Raw genomic sequence first — 23913 nt, forward strand, 5'->3', positions numbered from 1 at the left:
GTTGACTCCATGGCTACGCCGTGGTAAGAAGCGAGTTTAATTTCACGATGGGTTGGTTGCGATAGACTTCAGGGGAGTACAGTGCCGTACTGTGCTGAGAACCCACGTGGTTGTTACTCGACATCTGTAAGGGGAACAACAACAACAACAACAAGAGCTTCCCAGCTCATCGGATTTCTCGCACAATCCACAAACAAAACTTCACAGACGCTGTTCGCGGGGCCACGTGCGTGGGGTCACGTGGGTGGGGTCACGTGGGGGTGGAGTCACGTGCGCGGAAGGCGGAAGCGGATGACGTCAGGGGCGACCGTGCGCCGCGTGGACCCAGCTCCTGAAACTCCCCTCCCCCTCGCCCCCCCCTCGCTCCCTCATCTCAAACTCTCCCCCTCGCTCCCTCATCTCAAACTCCTCCCCTCGCTCCCTCATCTCAAAACTCTCCCCTCGCTCCCTCATCTCAAACTCTCCCCTCGCTCCCTCATCTCAAACTCCCCCCTCGCTCCCTCATCTCAAACTCTCCCCTCGCTCCCTCATCTCAACTCTCCCCTCGCTCCCTCATCTCAAACTCTCCCTTCGCTCACTCTCCTCAGTCTCCCCCCTCGCTCTCTCCACTCTCCTCCCTTCGACGTGAACTCTTGGCTCGCCCCCGCCGCCTCCACTCCCTCCTCTTCCTTCTCTCTCCCTACTCCCTCCTCTCTCCCTCCTCTCCCTCCTCTCCCGACTCCCTTCTCTCCCTGTCCCTCTCCCTCCCTCCTCCTCCCTACTCTCCCTCCTCTCCCGACTCCCCTTCTCTCCCTCCTCTCCCTCCTCTCCCGACTCCCTCCTCTCTCTGTCCTCTCCCTCCTCTCCCTCCTCTCCCGACTCCCTCCTCTCCCTGTCCTCTCCGTCTCCCCGGTCGGGCTGCTCGCCTCGCCTGCACGAGGGAGACGCGAAACGGCGAGGAGGTAGCGATACGCGGAGTCGAACAACACCAACACCAACAACAACATCACCACTAACATCACCAACATCACCAACAACATCACCACCAACATCATCACCAACATCACTGACATCACCACCGACATCACCACTAACATCATCATTAACATCACCAACATCACCACCAACATCACCACCAACATCACCAATACCAACATCATCACCAACATCATCACCACCAACATCATCACCACCAACATCAATACCAACATCATCACCACCAACATCATCACCACCAACACCAACATCACCACCACCAACATCACTAACATCATCACCACCGACATCACCACCACCAACATCACTAACATCATCACCACCAACATCAACGCCACCATCATCACCAACACCATCATCACCTACATCACCACCAACACCATCACCACCAACATCATCACCAACATCACTAACATCATCACCACCAACACCATCATCATCACCAACACCATAATCACCAACATCATAATCACCAAGATCACCACCACCATCATCACCAACACCATCACCACCAACATCATCACCAACATCATCACCAACATCACTATCAACACCATCATCAACATCATCTCCACCAACATCATCACCAACATCACCATCAACACCATCATCACCACCATCACCAACACCACCATCACCAACACCATCATCACCAACACCATCATCACCTACATCAACACCAACACCATCATCACCAACATTACCACCAACATCACCACCACCAACATCATCACCACCAACATCATCACCAACATCATCACCAACACCATCAACATCACCATCAACATCACCTTCTACATCACCACCAACACCATCAACATCATCACCACCAACACCATCAACATCATCACCGACATCACCACCAACATCATCACCAACACTATCACCAACATCACCACCAACATCACCACCAACATCACTAACATCATCACCGCCAACATCAACATCCCCGCCACCACCACCACCCCCCCACGCACCAGGGAGACGCGGCGCGTGATGATGACACGAATAGTTTCCGAACCGACTTGGGGAAACCTGTCCCTCTAATCTGATGCCGCAGCACCCTCACACCCTCACCCCACAGCACCCTCACACCCTCACCCCACAGCACCCTCACACCCTCACCCCACAGCACCCTCACACCCTCACCCCACAGCACCCTCACACCCTCACCCCACAGCACCCTCACACCCTCACCCCACAGCATCCTCACACCCTCACCCCACAGCACCCTCACACCCTCACCCCACAGCACCCTCACACCCTCACCCCACAGCATCCTCACACCCTCACCCCACAGCACCCTCACACCCTCACCCCACAGCACCCTCACACCCTCACCCCACAGCACCCTCACACCCTCACCCCACAGCACCCTCACACCCTCACCCCACAACACCCTCACACCCTCACCCCACAGCACCCTCACACCCTCACCCCACAGCACCCTCACACCCTCACCCCACAGCACCCTCACACCCTCACCCCACAGCACCCTCACACCCTCACCCCACAGAACCTCCCTCACCCCACGGGACCCCTCACCCCACAGAACCTCCCTCACCCCACGGGACCCCTCACCCCACAGAACCTCCCTCACCCCACAGCACCCTCACACCCTCACCCCACAGCACCCTCACACCCTCACCCCACAGCACCCTCACACCCTCACCCCACAGCACCCTCACACCCTCACCCCACAGCACCCTCACACCCTCACCCCACAACACCCTCACACCCTCACCCCACAGCACCCTCACACCCTCACCCCACAGCACCCTCACACCCTCACCCCACAGCACCCTCACACCCTCACCCCACAGCACCCTCACACCCTCACCCCACAGAACCTCCCTCACCCCACGGGACCCCTCACCCCACAGAACCTCCCTCACCCCACAGCACCCTCACACCCTCACCCCACAGAACCTCCCTCACCCCACGGGACCCCTCACCCCACAGAACCTCCCTCACCCCACAGCACCCTTACACCCTCACCCCACAGAACCTCCCTCACCCCACGGGACCCCTCACCCCACAGAACCTCTCTCACCCCACAGCACCCTCACACCCTCACCCCACAGCACCCTCACACCCTCACCCCACAGCACCCTCATACCCTCACCCCACAGCACCCTCACACCCTCACCCCACAGCACCCTCACACCCTCACCCCACAGCACCCTCACACCCTCACCCCACAGCACCCTCACCCCACAGCACCCTCACACCCTCACCCCACAGAACCTCCCTCACCCCACGGGACCCCTCACCCCACAGAACCTCCCTCACCCCACAGCACCCTCACACCCTCACCCCACAGAACCTCCCTCACCCCACGGGACCCCTCACCCCACAGAACCTCCCTCACCCCACAGCACCCTCACACCCTCACCCCACAGAACCTCCCTCACCCCACGGGACCCCTCACCCCACAGAACCTCCCTCACCCCACAGCACCCTCACACCCTCACCCCACAGCACCCTCACACCCTCACCCCACAGCACCCTCACACCCTCACCCCACAGCACCCTCACACCCTCACCCCACAGCACCCTCACACCCTCACCCCACAGAACCTCCCTCACCCCACGGGACCCCTCACCCCACAGAACCTCCCTCACCCCACAGCACCCTCACACCCTCACCCCACAGAACCTCCCTCACCCCACGGGACCCCTCACCCCACAGAACCTCCCTCACCCCACAGCACCCTCACACCCTCACCCCACAGAACCTCCCTCACCCCACGGGACCCCTCACCCCACAGAACCTCCCTCACCCCACAGCACCCTCACACCCTCACCCCACAGCACCCTCACACCCTCACCCCACAGCACCCTCACACCCTCACCCCACAGCACCCTCACACCCTCACCCCACAGCACCCTCACACCCTCACCCCACAGCACCCTCACACCCTCACCCCACAGCACCCTCACACCCTCACCCCACAGAACCTCCCTCACCCCACGGGACCCCTCACCCCACAGAACCTCCCTCACCCCACAGCACCCTCACACCCTCACCCCACAGAACCTCCCTCACCCCACGGGACCCCTCACCCCACAGAACCTCCCTCACCCCACAGCACCCTCACACCCTCACCCCACAGAACCTCCCTCACCCCACGGGACCCCTCACCCCACAGAACCTCCCTCACCCCACAGCACCCTCACACCCTCACCCCACAGCACCCTCACACCCTCACCCCACAGCACCCTCACACCCTTACCCCACAGCACCCTCACACCCTCACCCCACAGCACCCTCACACCCTCACCCCACAGAACCCTCACCCCACAGGGCCCCCTTAATCCCAGGGTTCCATTTCCGCTCAAGCTCAACACCCAGTGACGATTATCTGAACCAGTCCTGGGCCTCTCCTTGGGGAGACAAAGGCGGTCGGGCGTGGTGGTGCTGGCCACCCACCCCCTCGTGTACCGTTCCGGCCTTCATAGGTGCTAACAGCACTTGCCCCGACAGTCTGTGAAGGCTACACGGTGGGGGGGGGATCTTTGTCTATTTGCCGAGGTCACCTGCCTCGCTCTGTACGACGATCATGGTGGGTTGCCCCCCCAAACACTGTGGACTTAACTTCCACTGGACACTCGCTCCGCTGATACCCACCCCCCCTTCCCCTTCATTGAAATCGCGCCTTAAGACGCGCTCCTTCTTAAGAAGCGCTCCTTCTTAAGAAGCGCTCCTTCTTAAGAAGCGCTCCTTCTAAGGAGCTTTCTTCTGTTGAATCGTGAGTTGTGTGGCTGGTGTTGGCCTGCATGTGTTGTGTACAGCGCGCCAAATGGCGCTTTCAAAGTGTAACTTCATATTTATCACATCCTGTGATCCCCCTCTCACCCCCATCAGTGCCCCCTTCAACCCCTAGGACCCCCCTGCACCCCCCTAATGAGTCGTGGCGGGGGGGGTCTTTGTGTGGGCGCTGGTGCAGGTGTCGTAGCCAGTGGCGGCTTCATGACGAAGAAGACGAGGAAGACCAAGGGCGGCGTGGACCCGGCCAAGGCCACGGAGGATGGCAAAGCCGGTCGGTGGCAATGCACCATCACCACAACCACCACCATCACCACAACCATCACCACCACCACTAACATCACCACCACCATCACCACAACCATCACCACAACCATCACCACCACCACTACCATCACCACCACCATCACCACAACCATCACCACAACCATCACCACCACCATCACCACCACCACTACCATCACCACCACCACAACCATTACCACAACCATCACCACAACCATCACCACAACCATCACCACAACCATCACCACCACCACTACCATCACCACCACCACCACCATCACCACAACCATCACCACAACCATAACCACCACCACAACCACCACCACAACCATCATCACCATCACCACAACCATCACCACAACCATCACCACTACCATCACCACAACCATCACGACCACCACAACCATCACCACCACCATCACCACAACCATCACCACCACCATCACCACAATCATCACCACCACCACTACCATCACCACAACCATCACCACCATCACCACCACCATCACCACAACCATCACCATCACCACCACCATCACCACAACCATCACCACAACCATCACCATCACCACAACCATCACCACCACCACTACCATCACCACAACCATCATCACCACAACCATCACCACAACCATCAACATCATCAACAACAACTGCCATTCGCTTGTGCCAGGCCACCATCATCACCATCATCGCCACTACCACCATCATCATCAGCACTACCACCATCATCAGCAGCACTACCACCATCATCATCACTACCATCATCATCACTACCACCATCATCGCCACTACCATCATCATCATCACTGTCATCATCCTCATCACTATCATCATCCAAGGCCTATCCACTGCTGGATGAAGGCCCCAAGCCATCTCCATCTCTCACAGTTGCGCAATATGCACACGAGCCGATTTTAACTCCCAGCATGCACCTCTCCCTGTCACTCAGTGTTAACTCCCAGCATGCACCTCTCCCTGTCACTCGGTGTAACTCCCAGCATGCACCTCTCCCTCACTCAGTGTTAACTCCCAGCATGCACCTCTCCCTGTCACTCAGTGTAACTCCCAGCATGCACCTCTCCCTGTCACTCAGTGTAACTCCCAGCATGCACCTCTCCCTGTCGCTCAGTGCTCCCGCTCCGTACTTGCCGAATGAAGTCCCACAATTGAAAGTCCCGTTAAACAACAAAACCTCATCGTTCACTTCGGACTTTCATTTGGTTGACCTTGGTTTTCGGTTCCCTACTTTCCGCTTCGCGAGGTTGCATCATTTTTCTCCGCGCATATTTTATTTGCCGTCGTCCGGCGCAGCGTTGTGCGGTGTGGTTTTGAATGAACGGAGCTACATTTCTATATACACATAAAAAATATGCATTTTTATTTCAATCTCTGGCTTCCACCCGTTGCTCCTGGGATTCATTACGAACTCATCATCGACAATATTTTGGTATTTTCAGGGTGGCCCACCTCTCTCTTCATCTCGGATTAGGACACAAATTAGTTGCACCTCTCCCGTGCGCGATCGGAGTGTACTACACCAATGGGGTCTCCTTACAGTCCTTGGCGTAGCACAGTCATGCAAACGTCCAGCCCAACTGGAGCCCGTTTAAACACCACCTCCCTAACAGCGCAACTCGCAGAGGGCCGATTGAACGTCCGGTGCCCGAAGGCTTTGCTGGTCAGCAAATTAATTTCAGAGAACCAATTCGATGTTTTTCTTTTACTCTCACACTCTGGGCCTGGTCTGTTCTCATGGCTTTCTCAACCACCGATTTTTCCGTCACCCACGTGGGCATTTACAGTCACCGCCACCTCAATCCGCTTGCATCTGGCCCTACCCTGACCTGATCATCCTCTAAAGCGCAGCTACTGATTCCATAATCTCAGGTCTACTTCCGCCTGCCATGCTCTCGACGATGTCTTGTCCAGCTCTCTTCCCCTTTGCTCAGCGGCTGGACCTCCCCGCCAAAGGGTCTGCGAAGTTTAGCGCAATTCAACGCCGCACGACACAACCAATCGGCCCCGCTACGAACGTGCGCGACCACCGGGTGCACTGCCCTCGGCGGCCCTGCTACTCTGCTCAACTGAGAGGACAGATTAAGAGAATCCCACCTCCGAAGGGGCGAAAATCCAGCCTCGAAGTGCACTACCAAAATCCATCAAACCCAGGACCTTATTTTCTACTCTTGAGCAAGGGAAATGCACCGTATCACCCCCCCCCCCCCCCATTGACCACATTTGCAACTCCATCAGTTCTTTCTGTCAACAACAATTAATGTTGTTGTTGTTGGTGCGGTTTGCTGGCGTTGTTGACACAGGAGCTGCGTGCTCGCACGTGAACAAGGCGCTGGAGCAGACGGCCGTGAGGAGGTGTCTGGACAAGGGGGGGGCGCTGGGGGTTTGTGCCGTGTGCCCCCCGGCGCCCGCCGGCAGCAGCGAGGACCCCCAGGATGGCGACGAGGAGTCTCCCCTGACGCCCGTGTGGCTGTGCCTCAAGTGCGGACATCAGGTGATGCCCGCTCACGGCCACACTTTCACGTGGCCTCGCAGTGCACCTAGCCTGGCGCAAGCACCTCGTTGACAGCACCGCCACTTATTGGCGAACGGCGGTTGTTGTTGTTGTTGTTGTGTTGCGTGTGCTGTGGATACACGCAGGGCTGTGGCCGCTACTCGGAGGGGCAGCACGCCCTGGCCCACTACGGCACTCCCCACTCGGACCAGCACTGCCTGGCACTCAACTTGCACACGTGGAGCGTTTGGTAACTCGCACACCACACCGGGATCGAGCCCCAAGCTATTCCCTCGCGCTACCCCTAGCCCCTAGCGCTACCCCTAGCCCCTAGCCCCACCCCTAGCCCCTCTTGCTACCCCCAGCCCCTAGCGCCACCCCTAGCCCCGAGCGTTACCTTTGAAAAAGAGTCTTGAGACTCAGTGAGGCCTCCGTGGATGGACGCACGCAATGACTATCTGCAGGGACGCATTTGTAATCAGTAGTTGGAGTAGCATGCAACCTTTCCTTCGGGCTAATGCCTAAACCCTAACCCCCACCCCATATTCTTAAAACGAACCCCTAACCCGTAACCCTAATTCCTAACCCGAACTCGCACTTCGTCAGTAACCCTGCCCGCTAACCCTCCCTCTCCTCCTCGTGGTGGTGGTGGTGCCACCACGCAGGTGCTATGCCTGCGACGACGAGGTGGAGATTGCCAAGCGCCGAGTGCTCGCGCAGACGGTGGCGATGATCCGCAAGCTCGCCGCCCCGGTCTCCCAGGCCAGAGGTACTCGCACACCTCGGATGAGTGCCGTTGGCTACGTACGGTGCCAAAGAAGTGCAACAAGAAGTGTACACCAACAACAACAACGGCCGCCGCTGAGTGGCGGCGACGTCACCATGGCGCCTGTGCCAGGCCAGGTCCATTCCGAGGTGCCGTGGGTCGACTGACTGAGATGATCGGCAGATCCACCGCCTGTGCCCCCCACTGTGCCAACTCACTGTTTTCGCCGCCCGGCGCTCCGCTCGTTGTTGTGAGCGTCGCTCCTCCGCCCTCCGTTGTTGTTGGAGGGCGGCTGCCTCCAACTGCCCAGTAGCGTCCTTCACGAGCCTCCTCCACTGAGGCCGATCTTGACAACGCTGGTACCAGTCATCGGCAACTCCACTCAGCTCCACATCCTCCTGTACCTGATCAGTCCATCGCTTTTCCAGCCCGTCCCGTGCCCATTTATGCGGTTTCTGGGCATGCGGGCTACATGACCCAGCCAACGCAGCCTTGCTTGTCGGAGAATCTCACTCGTGGGAATGTGTCCAGATCTTTCAAGGATTTGTGAGCTCGCACAATCTAGCCTGGTTAAACCCAGGACGGATCGTAGGCAGGGCAGCCTGAATGTTTCAAACCAGTGCAGATGTTCCTCCATTAGAGGGGGGGGTCCACGCTTCGCAAAAATAGAGAACTGAGTGCATGACTGTGGTCGAGAAGACCCAGCGCCTTGTGTGGAGCGACAGACCTCAGGTAGCTTCCACACAGAGTTCCGCACCTGCTGAAACGATAATCCCGCTCGGCTAATTCGGAGTTGGTCAAAAGCACACTGCCTAGGCATGGAAACTTTTGCACTCTCTCCACAACTGCCCCATCACCCATGGGGAGTTGAGCGGGTAGAGCATTGGATGAGACAATATACCCAGCTAATTCATTTAAGGCTGAGTTTACCTAGGGGAGGCCCGGGACCTGTTCAGATATTCGTCACTGATGTTTGGACTCTAATTGTCGGCTTCTAAGCGCAGTGTGATTAACCACTGCGTTACCGCTCCCCATATGCAAAGACAAAGGTCCCCCGTATAACCTTAACAGACTTTAGGGGCAAGTGCTGTTAGCGAACACCCATGAAGGCCGGTTTGGCACACGAGGAGTGGGTGGCCAGCACCACACCCGGCCACCTTTGTCTCCCCAGTGGCGATGTTTACACACCGCACCAGGTACTCATTTCAAGCTGAATCGACCTAGGGGAGGCCCAGGACAGATTCAGATAGTCGTCACTGCTGTTGGTTAGGAGCGAGTTGCTGGATTAGGAGTGCAGCGAGCTAACCACTGCGCCACCGCTCTCCCACACACACATGACCCCCTCTTGCCAGAGGAGCTCACCCACGTGTCCAGATATTTTAAGGATTTTGTCTCTAGGTGGTGATGTTTACACACCGCACCAAGTTCTCATTTGAGGCTGAGTCGACCTAGGGGAGGCCCAAGACCGTTTCAGATAATCACCCCTGGTGGTGGTGGGGGCTATGAGCGGGAATCGAACCCTGGTCGCCGGGTTCGTCGCTCAGCACGCTAACCACTGCACCTCCGCTCCCCACTCTACACACACACACTAACACGCAGCCCAATGCTCTTCGTTCCCCTCCACATGGACAGGCACCAGCGCTCCGTTGTTAATTCACACTCTGACATCCAAGTTCATCCTTTCAGCAACGTTCAGAAAAAATCGCTTTCACAGTGCGTGCCAGAGTGTGTGTGCGTTTGTGTGCGTGCCAGTGCGCGTGTGTGTGCGCGGGTCCCACCCTCCCCCGCCCCCATGAATTGATGAAGCTGCTTTGGCTGCCGTTTTGGTCGTTAGGGGTTGAAGGCTGTGATCATCAAGGGACGGGGTGAGCTCTCACGCGTGGGGTGGGTGTGGGGTTTGTGTGTGTGTGTGTCCGTCGGTGTGTGTGTGTCCGTCGGTGTGTGTGTGTGTGTCCGTCGGTGTGTGTGTGTCCGTCGGTGTGTGTGTGTCCGTCGGTGTGTGTGTGCGTCGGTGTGTGTGTGTGTCCGTCGGTGTGTGTGTGTGTGTCCGTCGGTGTGTGTGTGTCCGTCGGTGTGTGTGTGTCCGTCGGTGTGTGTGTGTCGGTGTGTGTGTGTGTCCGTCGGTGTGTGTGTGTGTGTCCGTCGGTGTGTGTGTGTGTGTCCGTCGGTGTGTGTGTGTCCGTCGGTGTGTGTGTGTCCGTCGGTGTGTGTGTGTGCGTCGGTGTGTGTGTGTGTCCGTCGGTGTGTGTGTGTCCGTCGGTGTGTGTGTGTCCGTCGGTGTGTGTGTGTCCATCGGTGTGTGTGTGTGTGCGTCGGTGTGTGTGTGTGTCCGTCGGTGTGTGTGTGTGTGTCCGTCGGTGTGTGTGTGTCCATCGGTGTGTGTGTGTGTGCGTCGGTGTGTGTGTGTGTCCGTCGGTGTGTGTGTGTGTGTCCGTCGGTGTGTGTGTGTCCGTCGGTGTGTGTGTGTGCGTCGGTGTGTGTGTGTGTCCGTCGGTGTGTGTGTGTGTCCTTGTGGGGAGCAGCGGTAGCGTGGCGGTTTAGCGCTGCGCCACCAACCCGGCAACCCGAGTTTGATTCCTGCTAACGGCCAACACCGGTGACGATTATCTGAACCGGTCCTGGGCCTCCATTAGGTCGACTCGGCCTCAAATGAGTACCTGGTGCGGTGTGTAAACATCGCCACTGGGGAGACAAAGGCGGCCGGGCGTGGTGTTGGCCACCCCCCCCCACCCCTGAGTGAGCCGTGCCGGCCTTCATAGGTGCTCACTTTGAGCATTTGCTGGCCCAGCACAGTCTGCTGAGGCTGTTTCGGGGACCTCCATCTCTCTCCTCGTCCCCCCCCCCCCCCCGTGTGTGTGGGCACATGCCACTGGTGCTGGTGTCGCCGTGCCAGCGGTGGGTGGTGTCGTAGCCCCCCCCCCCCCCGTGATGGTGGTGATCTGGCTCGCTGTGCAGCCGTGCTGTCAGCTCTTCAACCGACTACGACGCCTCCTCCGACTTTGCGTCTTCATTTCCCCTATTTCATTAACTCTCCCTTTCTTCTCTTCTGTCTCACTCCCCGTGCCTCCCGCCCCTCCCCCCACCCCCCCGAGTATTAATGGTCATCCCCACTGCGCCCCTCAGTGCGGGAGCAGCCAGGCAGAAGCGCGCCCATTGAAAGCGAAGGATTGTGTGTGGTTGGTGTGACGGTGGCGTGCTTAATGGTGGCGGCGGTGGTGGTGGTGGCAGGCGGGCGGACGGGTGGGAGGGTTGGGCGGGATGGGTGGGTGAGTGGTTGAGTTGAAGGTTGGGTGCGTGGGTGGACGGTTGAGTGGGTGCGCGGGTGACAGGGCCGTACTAGTGGGAAGTTTCATGACGGTGGTGGTGGCGCAGGGTGGATGGGAGGCGGTGGGTGGGTAGTTACGTGGTTGGCTGGATGTTTGAGTGAGCGCTTGCGTGGATAGACGACTGGGTGGGTGGGAGGCTGGCTGGCTGGGTGGTTGGGTGGTTGGCTGGGTGGGTGGTTGGCTGGGTGGGTGGTTGGGTGGTTGGCTGGGTGGGTGGTTGGGTGGGACGCCCGCCGAGTGGACGGCCAGGCGAGCGAGCGAGTCGGTGATGTTGCCCGCGTGCCGCACGGCAGCAGTGAGCGGGGGGGGGGGTGAAGGGGGGGGTGGAGGGGGGGAGTTGGGGTGGGCGTGGCCACTCGTGCCTAATGGCCCATGCGGGGCGACCCCCGGCGACCCCGGGTGACCCCGGGCGGCCAGCACCGCCCCCTACGGTGAGCGGAGGGCCAACACGCGCGGCGTGCCCCCCTGTGCCGCTCTGTGCGTGCGTCAGCTTGCCTGTGTGTGTGTACGTCTGTATCCCCTGTGTCCGCGTGTCAGTGCGTTCGTTTGTGTGTTAAGTGTGTCAGTGTTCGTGTCGCCGTGTGTAAGTATGTTGGTGTGTGCGTATGCGTGTCAGTATGTGAATCTCCGTGTGTCAGTGTTTCAGAGTGTCCGCGTATCAGTGTGCATCTCGATGTGTCATCGTGTCCGTGTCACGGTGTGCATCTCCCTACATCGGCGTGTCCGCGTGTCGATGTGTGTGTCCGCGTGTGGCACCGCACGTGACGCTCTGGCCTCGTGGTCGCGCGTTCGCCGTGTGTCGCAGAGCTTCAAGGTTCGAATCCGTCTGGCCGCCCCGGTGGTGTTACCCTTGCGGCGGCGGCGGCGGCGGTGTCGCGCGTCCTCGCGCCGCCGTGCGCTCCGCTCGGGGTGGACAGCGAAGGTCCCGTGACTGTCATCCGCAGGAGCAGTCTGCGTCGCGCTCCACGTGTTTTTATTGTTTTAAACACTCCGCTGGTCAATCGCCCCTCGGGGTCACTCGATTGGCTCTCACATCAGCAGCAGCAGCAGCATCCTGCGACAAACCTCGGCACAAACCCTCCCGAGGCTTTCCTGGGCAAAAAAAAAAAAGTGTGACGATCGTAATGAGCCATAATAAGTAATATTTTAAAATACTTTTTTAGAAACACGCTTTAATGAAATGTACCGTACGAGTAATTGCAGAACTCCACGACTCCAGGAAGTGGCCCCGAAGCTTGCCATAACGTGAGGGACCGTGGTGATTTACAGCCAACGTGAGTTGAGCGTGGACAATTAGACCCAAGGTGAAACATAACATATAAAAAAGATGGTTTAAAAATATGTTTTTTTTCTTTTTAATGATAGAATATAGTATTGTCATCAGTATGACATAAGTATACCAAGTTTGCAGTCGATACCACATTGGGAAGTGGGTTAAAATTGAGTTAGAAGATTTGAGGATACGACAACAACAACAACAGACAGATCTTCTTGGTTCTTTCGGTAAAGTCACATAGAAGGAAAATAATAAAAATAAAATAATTCTCACGACGTTTCGGCCACAACGCAAGCAGCCGTCTTCAGGTGGAGAACAGGTCTGTCAAGTAGACCTGTTCTCCACATTGTGGCCGAAACGTCGTGAGAATGATTTTATTATGTTTTATTTTTATTATTTTATTATTTCCCTTCTACGTGACTTTACCGAAAGAACCAAGAAGATGCATCCCTGCAGTCACGAAAGCTTTAAATCGAAACAACAGACAGAGTGAGTTAAATAAAAGCGCGTCATAATAATAACGGGGTGTCTGCGTGTGCCCGCGAAGTTGTTCACCCCCCCCCCCCCGCGCTCTCGACGTTCACCGTGGGGGTCGCTTCACCCGGTGGACGCTCTCCGGCAGGTTCGGCGGCAGCGGTGACCGAGGTGGGGGGGCAGGAGGGGGCGGGCAGCCCCTCCCCTCCCCCGCGGGGCCCTGGGGCTGGGCCCCTGCCGCGTGCCGCCGTGCGGGGCCTCAGCAACCTGGGCAACACGTGCTTCTTCAACGCCGTCACACAGGTGAGGCCACCCCGTCACCCAGCTACCCCTCTACACGGTCACGCAGCTACCCCTCTACACAGTTACTCAGCTACCCCTCTACACAGTTACTCAGCTACCCCTCTACACAGTTACTCAGCTACCCCTGTACACAGTTAGACAGCTACCCCTCTACACAGTTACTCAGCTACCCCTCTACACAGTTACTCAGCTACCCCTCTACACAGTTACTCAGCTACCCCTGTACACAGTTACTCAGCTACCCCTCTACACAGTTACTCAGCTACCCCTGTACACAGTTAAGACAGCTACCCCTCTACACAGTTACTCAGCTACCCCTCTACACAGTTACTCAGCTACCCCTCTACACAGTTACTCAGCTACCCCTCTACACAGTTACTCAGCTACCCCTGTACACAGTTAGACAGCTACCCCTCTACACAGTTACTCAGCTACCCCTCTACACAGTTACTCAGCTACCCCTCTACACAGTTACTCAGCTACCCCTCTACACAGTTACTCAGCTACCCCTCTACACAGTTACTCAGCTACCCCTGTACACAGTTAGACAGCTACCCCTCTACACAGTTACTCAGCTACCCCTCTACACAGTTACTCAGCTACCCCTCTACACAGTTACTCAGCTACCCCTGTACACAGTTAGAAAGCTACCCCTCTACACGGTCACCCAGCTACCCCTGTACACAGTTACTCAGCTACCCCTGTACACAGTTACACAGCTACCCCTGTACACGGTTACTCAGATACCCCTGTACACAGTTACTCAGCTACCCCTGTACACAGTTACACAGCTACCCCTGTACACGGTTACTCAGCTACCCCTGTACACAGTTACACAGCTACCCCTGTACACGGTTACTCAGCTACCCCTGTACACAGTTACTCAGCTACCCCTGTACACAGTTACTCAGCTACCCCTGTACACAGTTACTCAGCTACCCCTCTACACAGTTACACAGCTACCCCTGTACACAGTTACTCAGCTACCCCTGTACACGGTTACTCAGCTACCCCTGTACACAGTTACTCAGCTACCCCTCTACACAGTTACTCAGCTACCCCTGTACACAGTTACACAGCTACCCCTGTACACGGTTACTCAGCTACCCCTCTACACAGTTACCCAGCTACCCCTCTACACAGTTACCCAGCTACCCCTCTACACAGTTACTCAGCTACCCCTCTACACAGTTACCCAGCTACCCCTCTACACAGTTACTCAGCTACCCCTCTACACAGTTACTCAGCTACCCCTCTACACAGTTACCCAGCTACCCCTCTACACAGTTACTCAGCTACCCCTCTACACGGTTACTCAGCTACCCCTCTACACAGTTACACAGCTACCCCTCTACACAGTTACTCAGCTACTTCTGTACACAGTTACACAGCTACCCCTGTACACGGTTACTCAGCTACCCCTCTACACAGTTACCCAGCTACCCCTCTACACAGTTACCCAGCTACCCCTCTACACAGTTACTCAGCTACCCCTCTACACAGTTACCCAGCTACCCCTCTACACAGTTACTCAGCTACCCCTCTACACAGTTACTCAGCTACCCCTCTACACAGTTACCCAGCTACCCCTCTACACGGTCACTCAGCTACCCCTATACACAGTTACTCAGCTACCCCTCTACACAGTTACTCAGCTACCCCTCTACACAGATACACAGCTACCCCTCTACACGGTCACTCAGCTACCCCTATACACAGTTACTCAGCTACCCCTCTACACAGTTACTCAGCTACCCCTCTACACAGTTACTCAGCTACCCTGTACACAGTTACTCAGCTACCTCTGTACACAGTTACACAGCTAACCCTCTACACAGTTACACAGCTACCCCTCTACACAGTTACACAGCTACCCCTCTACACAGTTACTCAGCTACCCCTCTACACAGTTACTCAGCTACCCTGTACACAGTTACTCAGCTACCCCTGTACACAGTTACACAGCTACCCCTGTACACGGTTACTCAGCTACCCCTGTACACAGTTACACAGCTACCCCTGTACACGGTTACTCAGCTACCCCTGTACACAGTTACTCAGCTACCCCTGTACACAGTTACACAGCTACCCCTGTACACAGTTACACAGCTACCCCTGTACACAGTTACTCAGCTACCCCTGTACACAGTTACTCACCTACTCCTGTACACAGTTACTCAGCTACCCCTCTACGCAGTTACACAGCTACCCCTGTACACAGTTACTCAGCTACCCCTGTACACGGTTACTCAGCTACCCCTGTACACAGTTACTCAGCTACCCCTCTACACAGTTACTCAGCTACCCCTGTACACAGTTACACAGCTACCCCTGTACACGGTTACTCAGCTACCCCTCTACACAGTTACCCAGCTACCCCTCTACACGGTTACCCAGCTACCCCTCTACACAGTTACTCAGCTACCCCTCTACACAGTTACCCAGCTACCCCTCTACACAGTTACTCAGCTACCCCTCTACACAGTTACTCAGCTACCCCTCTACACAGTTACCCAGCTACCCCTCTACACAGTTACTCAGCTACCCCTCTACACGGTTACTCAGCTACCCCTCTACACAGTTACACAGCTACCCCTCTACACAGTTACTCAGCTACCCCTGTACACAGTTACACAGCTACCCCTGTACACGGTTACTCAGCTACCCCTCTACACAGTTACCCAGCTACCCCTCTACACAGTTACCCAGCTACCCCTCTACACAGTTACTCAGCTACCCCTCTACACAGTTACCCAGCTACCCCTCTACACAGTTACTCAGCTACCCCTCTACACAGTTACTCAGCTACCCCTCTACACAGTTACCCAGCTACCCCTCTACACGGTCACTCAGCTACCCCTATACACAGTTACTCAGCTACCCCTCTACACAGTTACTCAGCTACCCCTCTACACAGATACACAGCTACCCCTCTACACGGTCACTCAGCTACCCCTATACACAGTTACTCAGCTACCCCTCTACACAGTTACTCAGCTACCCCTCTACACAGTTACTCAGCTACCCTGTACACAGTTACTCAGCTACCCCTGTACACAGTTACACAGCTAACCCTCTACACAGTTACACAGCTACCCCTCTACACAGTTACACAGCTACCCCTCTACACAGTTACTCAGCTACCCCTCTACACAGTTACTCAGCTACCCTGTACACAGTTACTCAGCTACCCCTGTACACAGTTACACAGCTACCCCTCTACACAGTTACACAGCTACCCCTGTACACAGTTACTCAACTACCCCTGTACACAGTTACACAGCTACCCCTGTACACAGTTACTCAGCTACCCCTGTACACAGTTACACAGCTACCCCTGTACACAGTTACACAGCTACCCCTCTACACAGTTACTCAGCTACCCCTGTACACAGTTACTCAGCTACCCCTGTACACAGTTACACAGCTACCCCTCTACACAGTTACTCAGCTACCCCTCTACACAGTTACTCAGCTACCCCTGTACACAGTTACTCAGCTACCCCTCTACACAGTTACTCAGCTACCCCTCTACACAGTTACTCAGCTACCCTTCTACACAGTTACTCAGCTACCCCTCTACACAGTTACTCAGCTACCCCTCTACACAGTTACTCAGCTACCCTTCTACACAGTTACTCAGCTACCCCTCTACACAGTTACTCAGCTACCCCTCTACACAGTTACCCAGCTACCCCTGTACACAGTTACACAGCTACCCCTGTACACAGTTACTCAGCTACCCCTCTTCACAGTTACTCAGCTACCCCTCTACACAGTTACTCAGCTACCCATGTACACAGTTAGACAGCTACCCCTCTACACAGTTACTCAGCTACCCCTCTACACAGTTACTCAGCTACCCCTCTACACAGTTACTCAGCTACCCCTGTACACAGTTACTCAGCTACCCCTCTACACAGTTACTCAGCTACCCCTCTACACAGTTAAGACAGCTACCCCTCTACACAGTTACTCAGCTACCCCTCTACACAGTTACTCAGCTACCCCTCTACACAGTTACTCAGCTACCCCTCTACACAGTTACTCAGCTACCCCTGTACACAGTTAGACAGCTACCCCTCTACACAGTTACTCAGCTACCCCTCTACACAGTTACTCAGCTACCCCTCTACACAGTTACTCAGCTACCCCTGTACACAGTTAGAAAGCTACCCCTCTACACGGTCACCCAGCTACCCCTGTACACAGTTACTCAGCTACCCCTGTACACAGTTACACAGCTACCCCTGTACACGGTTACTCAGATACCCCTGTACACAGTTACTCAGCTACCCCTGTACACAGTTACACAGCTACCCCTGTACACGGTTACTCAGCTACCCCTGTACACAGTTACACAGCTACCCCTGTACACGGTTACTCAGCTACCCCTGTACACAGTTACTCAGCTACCCCTGTACACAGTTACACAGCTACCCCTGTACACAGTTACACAGCTACCCCTGTACACAGTTACTCAGCTACCCCTGTACACAGTTACTCAGCTACCCCTCTACACAGTTACACAGCTACCCCTGTACACAGTTACTCAGCTACCCCTGTACACGGTTACTCAGCTACCCCTGTACACAGTTACTCAGCTACCCCTCTACACAGTTACTCAGCTACCCCTGTACACAGTTACACAGCTACCCCTGTACACGGTTACTCAGCTACCCCTCTACACAGTTACCCAGCTACCCCTCTACACAGTTACCCAGCTACCCCTCTACACAGTTACTCAGCTACCCCTCTACACAGTTACCCAGCTACCCCTCTACACAGTTACTCAGCTACCCCTCTACACAGTTACTCAGCTACCCCTCTACACAGTTACCCAGCTACCCCTCTACACAGTTACTCAGCTACCCCTCTACACGGTTACTCAGCTACCCCTCTACACAGTTACACAGCTACCCTTCTACACAGTTACTCAGCTACCCCTGTACACAGTTACACAGCTACCCCTGTACACGGTTACTCAGCTACCCCTCTACACAGTTACCCAGCTACCCCTCTACACAGTTACCCAGCTACCCCTCTACACAGTTACTCAGCTACCCCTCTACACAGTTACCCAGCTACCCCTCTACACAGTTACTCAGCTACCCCTCTACACAGTTACTCAGCTACCCCTCTACACAGTTACCCAGCTACCCCTCTACACGGTCACTCAGCTACCCCTATACACAGTTACTCAGCTACCCCTCTACACAGTTACTCAGCTACCCCTCTACACAGATACACAGCTACCCCTCTACACGGTCACTCAGCTACCCCTATACACAGTTACTCAGCTACCCCTCTACACAGTTACTCAGCTACCCCTCTACACAGTTACTCAGCTACCCTGTACACAGTTACTCAGCTACCCCTGTACACAGTTACACAGCTAACCCTCTACACAGTTACACAGCTACCCCTCTACACAGTTACACAGCTACCCCTCTACACAGTTACTCAGCTACCCCTCTACACAGTTACTCAGCTACCCTGTACACAGTTACTCAGCTACCCCTGTACACAGTTACACAGCTACCCCTCTACACAGTTACACAGCTACCCCTGTACACAGTTACTCAACTACCCCTGTACACAGTTACACAGCTACCCCTGTACACAGTTACTCAGCTACCCCTGTACACAGTTACACAGCTACCCCTGTACACAGTTACACAGCTACCCCTCTACACAGTTACTCAGCTACCCCTGTACACAGTTACTCAGCTACCCCTGTACACAGTTACACAGCTACCCCTCTACACAGTTACTCAGCTACCCCTCTACACAGTTACTCAGCTACCCCTGTACACAGTTACTCAGCTACCCCTCTACACAGTTACTCAGCTACCCCTCTACACAGTTACTCAGCTACCCCTCTACACAGTTACTCAGCTACCCCTCTACACAGTTACTCAGCTACCCCTCTACACAGTTACCCAGCTACCCCTCTACACAGTTACTCAGCTACCCCTCTACACAGTTACTCAGCTACCCCTCTACACAGTTACCCAGCTACCCCTGTACACAGTTACCCAGCTACCCCTCTACACAGTTACCCAGCTACCCCTGTACACAGTTACCCAGCTACCCCTCTACACAGTTACACAGCTACCCCTGTACACAGTTACTCAGCTACCCCTCTACACAGTTACCCAGCTACCCCTGTACACAGTTACCCAGCTACCCCTCTACACAGTTACCCAGCTACCCCTGTACACAGTTACCCAGCTACCCCTCTACACAGTTACACAGCTACCCCTGTACACAGTTACTCAGCTACCCCTGTACACAGTTACTCAGCTACCCCTCTACACAGTTACTCAGCTACCCCTCTACACAGTTACTCAGCTACCCCTCTACACAGTTACTCAGCTACCCCTCTACACAGTTACTCAGCTACCCCTCTACACAGTTACCCAGCTACCCCTCTACACAGTTACTCAGCTACCCCTGTACACAGTTACTCAGCTACCCCTCTACACAGTTACCCAGCTACCCCTCTACACAGTTACCCAGCTACCCCTCTACACAGTTACCCAGCTACCCCTGTACACAGTTACTCAGCTACCCCTGTACACAGTTACCCAGCTACCCCTCTACACAGTTACTCAGCTACCCCTGTACACAGTTACCCAGCTACCCCTCTACACAGTTACTCAGCTACCCCTCTACACAGTTACTCAGCTACCCCTCTACACAGTTACTCAGCTACCCCTCTACACAGTTACCCAGCTACCCCTCTACACAGTTACACAGCTACCCCTGTACACAGTTACACAGCTACCCCTCTACACAGTTACCCAGCTACCCTTCTACACAGTTACACAGCTACCCCTCTACACAGTTACTCAGCTACCCCTGTACACAGTTACTCAGCTACCCCTCTACACAGTTACCCAGCTACCCCTCTACACAGTTACCCAGCTACCCCTCTACACAGTTACCCAGCTACCCCTGTACACAGTTACTCAGCTACCCCTGTACACAGTTACCCAGCTACCCCTCTACACAGTTACTCAGCTACCCCTGTACACAGTTACCCAGCTACCCCTCTACACAGTTACTCAGCTACCCTGTACACAGTTACTCAGCTACCCCTCTACACAGTTACTCAGCTACCCCTCTACACAGTTACTCAGCTACCCCTCTACACAGTTACTCAGCTACCCCTCTACACAGTTACTCAGCTACCCCTCTTCACAGTTACTCAGCTACCCCTCTACACAGTTACCCAGCTACCCCTCTACACAGTTACTCAGCTACCCCTCTACACAGTTACTCAGCTACCCCTCTACACAGTTACTCAGCTACCCCTCTACACAGTTACTCAGCTACCCCTCTACACAGTTACTCAGCTACCCCTCTACACAGTTACTCAGCTACCCCTCTACACAGTTACTCAGCTACCCCTCTACACAGTTACACAGCTACCCCTCTACACAGTTACACAGCTACCCCTGTACACTGTTACACAGCTACCCCTCTACACAGTTACCCAGCTACCCCTCTACACAGTTACACAGCTACCCCTCTACACAGTTACTCAGCTACCCCTGTACACAGTTACTCAGCTACCCCTCTACACAGTTACCCAGCTACCCCTCTACACAGTTACCCAGCTACCCCTCTACACAGTTACCCAGCTACCCCTGTACACAGTTACTCAGCTACCCCTGTACACAGTTACCCAGCTACCCCTCTACACAGTTACTCAGCTACCCCTGTACACAGTTACCCAGCTACCCCTCTACACAGTTACTCAGCTACCCCTGTACACAGTTACTCAGCTACCCCTCTACACAGTTACTCAGCTACCCCTCTACACAGTTACTCAGCTACCCCTCTACACAGTTACCCAGCTACCCCTCTACACAGTTACACAGCTACCCCTGTACACAGTTACACAGCTACCCCTCTACACAGTTACCCAGCTACCCTTCTACACAGTTACACAGCTACCCCTCTACACAGTTACTCAGCTACCCCTGTACACAGTTACTCAGCTACCCCTCTACACAGTTACCCAGCTACCCCTCTACACAGTTACCCAGCTACCCCTCTACACAGTTACCCAGCTACCCCTGTACACAGTTACTCAGCTACCCCTGTACACAGTTACCCAGCTACCCCTCTACACAGTTACTCAGCTACCCCGGTACACAGTTACCCAGCTACCCCTCTACACAGTTACTCAGCTACCCCTGTACACAGTTACTCAGCTACCCCTCTACACAGTTACTCAGCTACCCTGTACATGATCACTCAGCTACCCTGTACACAGTTACTCAGCTACCCCTCTACACAGTTACTCAGCTACCCCTGTACACAGTTACTCAGCTACCCCTCTACACAGTTACTCAGCTACCCCTCTACACAGTTACTCAGCTACCCCTCTACACAGTTACTCAGCTACCCCTCTACACAGTTACTCAGCTACCCCTCTACACAGTTACTCAGCTACCCCTCTACACAGTTACACAGCTACCCCTCTACACAGTTACTCAGCTACCCCTGTACACAGTTACCCAGCTACCCCTCTACACAGTTACACAGCTACCCCTGTACACAGTTACACAGCTACCCCTCTACACAGTTACCCAGCTACCCCTCTACACAGTTACACAGCTACCCCTCTACACAGTTACTCAGCTACCCCTGTACACAGTTACTCAGCTACCCCTCTACACAGTTACCCAGCTACCCCTCTACACAGTTACCCAGCTACCCCTCTACACAGTTACCCAGCTACCCCTGTACACAGTTACTCAGCTACCCCTGTACACAGTTACCCAGCTACCCCTCTACACAGTTACTCAGCTACCCCTGTACACAGTTACCCAGCTACCCCTCTACACAGTTACTCAGCTACCCCTGTACACAGTTACTCAGCTACCCCTCTACACAGTTACTCAGCTACCCCTCTACACAGTTACTCAGCTACCCCTCTACACAGTTACCCAGCTACCCCTCTACACAGTTACACAGCTACCCCTGTACACAGTTACACAGCTACCCCTCTACACAGTTACCCAGCTACCCTTCTACACAGTTACACAGCTACCCCTCTACACAGTTACTCAGCTACCCCTGTACACAGTTACTCAGCTACCCCTCTACACAGTTACCCAGCTACCCCTCTACACAGTTACCCAGCTACCCCTCTACACAGTTACCCAGCTACCCCTGTACACAGTTACTCAGCTACCCCTGTACACAGTTACCCAGCTACCCCTCTACACAGTTACTCAGCTACCCCTGTACACAGTTACCCAGCTACCCCTCTACACAGTTACTCAGCTACCCCTGTACACAGTTACTCAGCTACCCCTCTACACAGTTACTCAGCTACCCTGTACATGATCACTCAGCTACCCTGTACACAGTTACTCAGCTACCCCTGTACACAGTTACTCAGCTACCCCTGTACACAGTTACTCAGCTACCCTGTACACAGTTACTCAGCTACCCTGTACACAGTTACTCAGCTACCCTGTACATGATCACTCAGCTACCCTGGTCACTGCATCCCGTCTAGAGCCTGGCTCAGACTCCGCTTCTGGCGACGGCGCTGAGAGACACGTCGGGCGGAGCGCTCCTCACCGTGCAGCCCCCCTCACTCGTGAGAGCCTCACCACTCACCACTACTCACCACTACTACTCATCACCACTCACTACTCACTACTCACCACTCACCACTACTCACCACTCACCACCACTCACTACTCACTACTCACTACTCACCACTTCTCACCACTCACCACTACTCACCACTCACCACTACTCACCACTCACCACTACTCACCACTCACCACCACTCACTACTCACTACTCACCACTACTCACCACTCACCACTACTCACCACTCACTACTCACCACTCACCACTGCTCACCACTCACCACTACTCACCACTCACCACTACTCACCACTCACTACTCACCACTACTCACCACTACTCACCACTCACCACTACTCACCACTCACCACCACTCACCACTCACCACTACTCACCACTCACTACTCACTACTCACCACTATTCACCACTCACCACTGCTCACCACTCACCACCACTCACCACTCACCACTCACCACCACTCACTACTCACTACTCACCACTACTCACCACTCACTACTCACCACTACTCACCACTACTCACCACTCACCACTACTCACCACTCACCACCACTCACCACTCACCACTCACCACCACTCACTACTCA

At 55.1% G+C, this 23913-nt stretch overlaps 1 protein-coding gene across 1 annotated transcript; it reads left to right on the forward strand.

The window, feature by feature from the left end:
- Nucleotides 1-756: 756 nt before the first annotated feature.
- Nucleotides 757-23577, forward strand: LOC144740010 (ubiquitin carboxyl-terminal hydrolase 16-like; the record flags this gene model as incomplete). Its single annotated transcript, XM_078622897.1, has 7 exons — nucleotides 757-941; nucleotides 4926-5018; nucleotides 7351-7541; nucleotides 7688-7791; nucleotides 8207-8310; nucleotides 13532-13686; nucleotides 23228-23577. Coding segments are annotated over exons 2-7 (974 nt in total), but the record flags the coding sequence as incomplete, so codon positions are not given.
- Nucleotides 23578-23913: the final 336 nt, after the last annotated feature.

The sequence above is a fragment of the Lampetra planeri genome, unplaced genomic scaffold (genome assembly GCF_965212315.1).
Source record: "Lampetra planeri unplaced genomic scaffold, kcLamPlan1.2.h2 scaffold_1842, whole genome shotgun sequence".
NCBI classification, from domain to species: Eukaryota; Metazoa; Chordata; class Hyperoartia; order Petromyzontiformes; family Petromyzontidae; genus Lampetra; species Lampetra planeri.